At 41.3% G+C, this 8770-nt stretch overlaps 1 protein-coding gene across 1 annotated transcript; it reads left to right on the forward strand.

Annotated features, from left to right (window-relative positions):
* The first annotated feature begins 296 nt into the window (after positions 1-296).
* LOC115112094 (fibroblast growth factor 4B-like) lies at positions 297-7612 on the forward strand. The gene is made up of 3 exons (XM_029638887.2): positions 297-872; positions 3284-3387; positions 4073-7612. Exons 1-3 carry the CDS (start codon positions 578-580, stop codon positions 4247-4249), a joined length of 576 nt encoding a protein of 191 aa, XP_029494747.1. The 5' UTR covers positions 297-577; the 3' UTR covers positions 4250-7612.
* Positions 7613-8770: the final 1158 nt, after the last annotated feature.

The raw sequence follows: 8770 nt of genomic DNA on the forward strand, positions 1-8770 counted from the left end.
CTATTACAACGTCTTTATTCTCATTTTCACTATTAGATAAGGGCATTATTTGTATAGACAACTTCCCGCAGTCTTACTCTTTTCAATGAGTGAACACTGGCAAATATCGTTTTGTTATCTGGGCAAGTCTAGTTTTGACATTTGTTAAAACGCCCCCTCCCTTGGCACAGCATGTACATTATGAGGGATCCATCTGTTTAAAGTCGCTTAGAATACTGTCCCGTGATGCAGTAGGTAGTGCGTGATGTAATTTCGCAGCAGATATAAATATCGTAGACGAGGGAAAAGCGGCATGGCTGAGCCGCGCTTGCCTAGACGGCCAACACTTCAACTTATACTTGGACAAGTTCGACTCGAATCTACACACGTTACCTGTGAGAGGACAGTCATACCAAGCAATAATAGATGTCGCACCAACGGGAACTCATCTTTGTCTTGGAATGAGCGTCTTTCGTTGCTTTTTTTCATTCGTTCGTTTTTTCTTATTCGGAGTTCAACGTAAAGACCGGCACTGGGGTGATATTTTTAGTCCCTTAAACTCCCTCAAACACTGTAGGCTACTGCAGTGTTGGCAAGGATGGCTTTTCAATCGGCCCTCTTACCAATATTGGTCTTGGGACTGATGACTAGTTTGGTGCGTTGTGCCCCCTTCCCTGGCAGGCTGAATGGCACAGTGGAACGACACTGGGAGACACTCTACTCGCGGTCCTTGGCTCGGATCCCCGGGGAGAAAAGAGAGATAAACCGGGACAGCGACTATCTTATGGGCATTAAACGGCTACGACGCCTTTATTGCAATGTAGGAATTGGGTTTCATATTCAAGTTTCACCCGATGGGAGAATAACAGGAGTGCACAGTGAAAACCGTTACAGTAAGTTCAACGTGATTATTTCGACTTTTCACGCATTAGACTGCCTTCTCGCATTAGTTGCATATGCCTCTTGTGCTGTCATTCCCAACCTGATCTCTGGCATGCCTGGTCATTCCATGCACTTATAGCCCGTTCCCGTGCGAATCATTGGTATTAGAATAGGCCTAGGCTATTCATAAAATGAAATCCAATATTTCATAACATATTTCATGCAATCAATTATAAAAAGAAAGTGACTTACGCCCCCAAACATTATTTATAAAAACACACGTTTTTATGTGCCACTTGTGTATTCCAATTAGCCTATACTTATTTGAAGTGACTGCTAGATTGTATCTTCATAAACATATTATCGCGATGAATATATGGCATATTATGTGATAGTGTCAGTGTCCGGACAGGGGTCTCTTGGCACGGTTTGAAATGCCTCACCAATGTGTTTAATTTGAAAGTGGAATAGATAGGACTTGATTGCAGGATTAGAATGTGATTCTTATTTCACTGCTGATGAAATATGTTGTCTGTGTGGCATCGGTGACATGCAGTGCTATGCTAGCAATCTAAAAAGCGATGCTCCTATTAAATAAATAGGCCTAAGTGTCTTGTGTCAAAGGAGCGAATAATGTGGGCATGCGTTGGAACATCTGGAGGCTAAAAATGACGTGTGGGTGCTTTCCACTCTGAAACCAGTGTCTGAAATCAGAGATTTCTAGGAACCAAGCCAAGATCCAATACGTCCTAAAGTTAGGACGGAGATAAACCCATATGTTACGGTAAATTAACCCCTTGGCCTTGCGTGTCAAATTAATGTCCGCTCGAGACAAAGTCATATTCGATTACACTTGCAGACACAAATAACATTTAATTGTCTAACAGTTGTCATTGCAAATATGATCCTGTATCTTCTCAACGACATAATGTGACAAATACGCCCCGATCGCCTATATCGACAAGGTCTGCCTGTGAATGCAAAGGTTGTTTTGTGTTCCCTTGGCCTATTTTGAGACATGACATACAATTCAAGCGAGATACATTACATAGATTCTGTTTGAACAGTTCTAGTCGCCATAAAACACATTCAAAAAGGGAGTCAGACATCATTCTGGACTCAAAAGTGACATATGATGCTTCAGTTTGCACACTTTTAACAAAAAGGCACAAGAACAGCATCAGAGGTCCATAGGCGTGCTTGATTGACCTGATCTGTAACAAATGATGTGTCAATGTGTGTTAATGCACTGGCAAACATTTCCTGTAAAATGTACAGTAACTTACTGGCAGCAATTGGCCAGTAGGTTACTCAAATTTATTCTACAGTACAGCTACTGTTATCCATTTTATGGTACCAAAAATGTTACTGTATATTACTGGAAATACCCCTGCAGCGACATATTACCCAGTGTTCTTAGCAAGTTTTCATTTAGTTCATTCAACAGTGCTCTTGTCCTTAACAACTTATAGTCAGTGCATTCAACCAAGGTTGATAGCAAGTAAAAAGTCATAGCACGTAAACATGTCTGTAACCGTTACTGAAAATGTTGTTGTAGTTGAGGATACATTGATCTTCAATATAATTGTAATTACAACAAGATATCTTGTCAATACAATACTGAGATATTCATGGTAACTTGATTGCAGAGCAATGAAATGCAGTTTAATAGTCACTTTTAACGTCTGTGCACTGTAAGAAAATGATTTCTACAGTATTTTACTGTAATTTCAAGGGATTAGAGCAAGCAAGTTGGCTGTATGCATTTGCATATTAATGGTGCTTTCTATCACTTGCACTTCTAGAGGCTGAAACAAAGTCTTCCAAACTGGCCGATTACAGGGCAAATCAGGTCAAACGGACCTGGGCAAATATTCAACCATTAAAAGGTTTATAAGACCCGCTACCACTCTGATCTGTTCACTATATACATTGAAATTGTCAGGGAACTACTACCACATATCACTTAAATTGGTACAGGACTCTCGCTATCAGATGCAACAAATATAGCCACTACAAGGCACGCCTTAAAATATGTTAATGAGCCAGCGATTCTCTCTCCTCCCACAATATTTCCCCCACAACGCACAATATTTTAGTATGCTGCAGTAAATACATAGCAAAACAGTACTTTATTGTTGAATTGCATTGAATATTTAATATTCACAATTGCTAATTTCATTATATATTACACAATACCAACTGATATTTGGTGTTTTATAATCATTTGCACTTTAGGCCTTAACAAAAGCTTCTAAATTGCCAGTGACTACAAGCCTCTTTCTTGGAGGATGCATGTTTGCACATAAAAAAAAAAGAAGTTTGTTTCTGTCTCCAGACATGAGTGAAATCAACTGACGACGTGATATGAAGTTAGTTGCTTGTGAACCACATACAAGACTATTTGTTTTCTTCTTTCCAGGTCTCCTTGAGATATCTCCAGTAGAGAGAGGAGTTGTGACAATCTTTGGCGTCCAAAGCGGTCTATTCGTGGCCATGAACAGCAAAGGGAAGCTGTATGGATCTGTGAGTGTACGAGATGATTTACGGTTGATTTCTGCCGGGAGATGTTATTATCCGTAGCCTACTCGATGACATGTCACCATTTGAGCTGTAGCAACCACTTCCTCTGCTACATACACCACAACACCCCCGACAGCTCCTTTCCGCGTCACATTGTTGGGCTGGGTTATGGCATGTTTCCAGTGCCTGGCCGTGTTTTCATTGTGGGCCGGATAAACTCAGGAACGGTAGCGCAGTAGATCATTCAGACTGCACATTCCATTCTTAGCATTGCCAGCCACCACATGCACCTACTGTCTTTCTCAGAGTAAAGATAAACTGGCCCAAAAAGACCACCCACACACACTGCCTATAGACCCCACCACACAGCACATTCATGAATGTTCTTGATGGGATAGTTAAATAGTTGGATTGTGGCTCTTACGTAATCGGTTTTAATCACCTGCCCCGGTTATCCCTACCAAACAAAAGCATCTACAAATGCAAAACAAAGCAGTCAAATGGACTAACCTACCCCCATGTCATTCATTAAAGGTTATATGGAATATAACTGTTAACATTATCAATATTTTGTCAAGTTTCAATTTCCACAAAGTAGGTCACGTCTAGCTCTTGTCTATGCTATTATACTGCTCATACTACACCTATAGCCTATAATTAAACATCCTTCTAATCTTCTCTGTTTTAGGTTCATTACAACAACGAGTGCAAATTCAAAGAAACTCTCCTGGCAAATAATTACAACGCTTACGAATCGGTGGCATACCCGACGATGTACATTGGACTAAGCAAGACCGGTAAAACAAAAAGGGGAAACCGAGTGTCACCAGCCATGACGGTGACGCATTTCTTGCCAAGAATCTGAGTCACTCAGAAATAGACTTATCCTCAATAAAGGTGGGGTGAGGGGGACTCAAAACGATGCACTTTCAACTGGAGTTTTATGCAAGACTAAGTGTATCATCCTGTTTAAAATGTTATGTATAAGTTTGTATATCAGTTTATTTATTATGGAAAACAATTTTGTATTTGGGCGGGAAACAGGTCCTCACGTCAGGGGGAATTTCAGAAATCAACACATTTATTTATGTTTTTTTAATTTATCAGAAGTCTGCTGCTATTAAGTGTTTGGGTAAGTGAGATTCCTTTGTTGAATTATGGTTTTCTTTGCACTGTTTATAGACTAAATATTCTACAGCGACAGAGCAAAGGATACTTTTGTATGACTTATTTCTCTTCTAGGGAATTAACTTCTAAGTCTTAGACCGATGTTCAAACAAGGGAAATATCAAATGATTGGTTTTTAGAAGCAGAAGCAATTGTCCAATGGCAGGACTCTTTGTAGGCATTGGAGTCTAATTGAAACCGTATCAGCTTACTACTGGTTACAGAATGAGCCGCGTTGAAGTCCTATCCTCTCAAATCTGTTTTTAGCTCTGCCAGGGGGTTGAACTTTGAACTTTTCTGCAGTCAATCTTTGTCAGATCTATAAGACTCTGGATAGAGAGAGGCATCTTCTTGACATTGTATAAGCAGAGAATTTGAGAGTTTAAAGGCAAGGTCAGTGTGCTGACACAACCGGCAGAAACCATAGCCATGGCTCTATAACATACAGCTTTTATGAGGGGAAGTAAAAAAATCAAAGTCCTCAGCTGTATAGAGTATATATGGATCCCAAAATGATTAATTGAAATCATCACAAGTTCAGCATCAGAGCTCCTCCCTGAGTGCAAAAAAAGAAGGCAAGATAATGTAATGATTGTCACAGGTTGTTTTCCCCAAGTGTGTACACTGAAAAGGTATACTGTTTTGGGGGGGAGGGGCATGCATTGCCTCCCATTGCCCCACTGTCCTTGTTATCTATCCTCTACCTCACATAATCAACAAATCCCCTCAAAACTTTTCGAGAGTTTGTTCTAAAGTAATTCTGTTGAACCAGTTTGAGATTAGCCCTAATCTTCTCGGAGCACCATGCCATAGGCAGAAGTTCAGGCAGCCATTTTGTCCCAGTTGCGCCTTGTCACGTTTGAGCTATCTTTACCCTGTGATTTACTTTTAGAAAGGATGATCATGGTGGGAATATTTACAGACAGCTGTTAGACTGCACTATATGCTTAACCGGTAACCCTATATTTTTCTCTATATATTTTGTAAGTATAACCCCTGGTAACTGGCGGAGCATAGCGATGCTGCTTCAAAAAGTCTGTTATTCCTCCTTTGGGATCATTCATTCACAGACGAAGGGGACTGACCAGGAGATGGCCCATGCCAGAGGGTGTCTCTCTCTCTGTCTGTAGTCCCAGTCGGTATTCACGTAATAATAAGGAATTCCCTCCACCACAAATTGGAGAAAACCAACATTCTTTCCTATTGACCTCCATTGTAAAAGAGGCAACTTTCTTCATCGTTTTTTTACAATGTCGAACAGCTGCTGCGTTCAACCTAACCAGGTCTAAAATCCTGACCTACGGTTCGCAATGCTCCCACGTAGGGAAATAGAGCCTGCGAGAAGAGCCCTGTGCTGGGGCTTCAGGCTAGTCGGCGTGGGAGAGAGCGGGAAATCTGGGGACCCGGTGTCCAAGTAGGCTACACATAGCTATGTGTGTGGAAAACATTACATCACAGCCAAGACATTTAACTTGTTTAGTATAGTCCATTTGTAACTCCACTCATTACTTGTAGCTGTATAATCCATTTGTTTGAGTTGTTAGTTTTGGCTAATGTTAGCTAGCTACCACTCACGTGGCTGCTAGCACTGTCATGAAAAGGGGCATAAGGGAAGACCTACAATGTTACGTTTTTTTCCGTTCTATAAGTAGTGAGAACACTAGGAAGCTGGCCATGTTGAAAAGTTATCTTTAGGCATGTTGTACTTTTCGTAAATGGTTGTTTTGTAATGGACTAAAACAAGCAGACGACAAGAAAGTTGCATTTGAAAAAGGTAACGTTTTTACTCTGAGCCAACAGGGCAACCTATGTAACCACCGGATGTTTTCCCCACAAGCGGGCAGGGCTGCAGCGTTCTATCTAATACCGACTGGGACTATTAGAATAGTTCTAGATTGTACGATGGTGTTCATTCTCTTCTGAGAGGGTTCCATCTCAGGTTCAACATTCCACATACCATGGCAGTTTACAAGGTACAGTACTGATTTCAGACAACTCAAACTGGAAGCGAAGGCCCATTGTTTTATATTCAATATAACAAAAGTAACAATTAGCGTCCAAATCCTGAGAAATCTAACGAGGCGTAACTTTTGACACGGCAAATAGCTTTTCTAAATGCATCTCACTGGGTAGTAGTAAAAAATAGAATGACTGAGGCTCCAGCAAATATCTCAGGGTGTTGTTGGTGAACTCTCGGTGTCCATTTCTAAACACCTGCTGTAGAAGTCTAGGTCTCCCGTAAAACAATCCTAACCTAGATCCCGTCTCGCCCTTCAAAAAAAAAGACACGAGCACACGGCAGCCAAAATGAGTCAAGACTATGATGCTCTTGTATTACCATCCAGCTCCTGAGACCGACTGGTCAGAGAGCTATCCAATGCTGTACCAAACGTAATATTGTCACATATGACCTGGACGCTCAAAACACCTGTTGGTAATATTATTTAGTCACCCGAGACATCAGGCTGCACTGCCAATCCCATAACTATTTTCCTTTGCCACAGCTGTGCCAAACGTTCCCCAACAGACTGTTTTGCATGGCTCACCATAATGTTTACAAAAAAGACTGAGAAGCCACTGGCAAATATTCTGTGACCTCTCCCATCGACCCTGTTCCAACCCCAGGAGAGTCACCTCATTTGCTTACACAGCAAGTGCACAAGCAACACAACACACGTGTACAAGCAACACAAACACAATGATTGGAGAAGTGCACCGTGTAGACAAGAGAGTTTGAACAATTGTTCAGACTTTTAAATCTATCCCTGAATCCATCTGATGAGACGGCACAGAGACAAGAACTTCAAGTGCAGAATAACGAGCATGTTTTCAGTGTTAAATGGTCATCATCTATTGTCTCCTCTGGGCGCTCATTTCTTCCACTGCGGTGCGGTTTCTGCACCCATTGGAGGGCTCTTGGGTCTCAAGTAACAAGTGCTTTGAGTCCTGTGGTCTTGTTACTCATCATCTCTATTATCTGTAGTTTTATACAGGTCTTGTTAAATTATTTTGACGTATGTGCTGTGCACATGACTAATGCCTAACTTAAATTTGAAGTTAATAAAACTCCCAATGTTGTAAAATGACTCTTTCTTGTCTGAACCCTTGTTGGAACATGTCTTCACAGACTATAACATAGGAGTTCAGGATTCCAATGGCTCTCTAACGCAGAGTTTCACATCAAATTCTATTTTATCTACCGCACTACAATACACACTATTCAATGGCGAAACCAGAAATGTATCTGTCAAACTGAGGAGAGGAAAGCAAGTTAAGTCAATTCCAAGTTATTTCTTTGTTGAACTGTCCATTTTGATAAATGCCTCAAAGAAAAATTGCCTTGGAAGAGTGAGACAGGTGTGGCCACTCAATACACATGTATTTCTGTCCACTGGGTAGCTCGAGCTAAATGGAGCCTCGTCTTTGCCTGAAAGAATGACAGCTTTCTGCTCCAGTAAACGGAGGCTGCAATGTTTAAGGATTGTAAACAATCCCTAAAAATAGTGGCTACACGCCATCCATCTGCCCTGACTCGATTGTCTGTCAACCAAATAAACATCCATCAACCCACGGGCCAACATGTCTTTCTATTTCAGATGTGCCTTTCAAGTTCTGTAAAACACAAAAGGACTTCACAGAGACAGCCAGGGAAACTTGCAACGATTTGTTCACTAACAGAGATGGGTAATTGAATGGTTGTCCGATGGCGCTGTGTAAATAGGCAGCGGGAGTGTTGGAGGATTCCAACGAGGTAAGGATGAAGGCAGCCATTCTACATTTCCAATGTGACTTTGTCCCTCTGCCCTAACAGAGTTCAGTGAATACTAGGGGTTCGGCAATGGGAGACTGACACAAGGCATGTGATGTAGAGTATCAAAGTCTTTGTGAAATAAACAAGTCAAACTAAAAATGTATTTAGCAACAAAAGAAAAAAACGCTAAATAAGTGATATTGCGGAATTGTGAAACAATCTCCACAAACTCTGTTTTTCCCTGCCAAAAGCTATTTAAGACTGACAACTGCATACTGCACACCCTCCAACATACACACAAATCAGTCTATTTAACACCAAGATCATCAAGTGTCTAAAGCCATCCGTGTAGATGCCAGTTGTAAAGAATGATTAAAACATCACGCTGCAGTGGGGTGTTGCTGACTGGCAGGGGCACCTTGAGCACTTAGTTATCTAGGCCCCCTCACAGAGTCCCTGGATTCCATG

This window comes from Oncorhynchus nerka, linkage group LG27, assembly GCF_034236695.1.
Source record: "Oncorhynchus nerka isolate Pitt River linkage group LG27, Oner_Uvic_2.0, whole genome shotgun sequence".
In the NCBI taxonomy this organism is placed as follows: Eukaryota; Metazoa; Chordata; class Actinopteri; order Salmoniformes; family Salmonidae; genus Oncorhynchus; species Oncorhynchus nerka.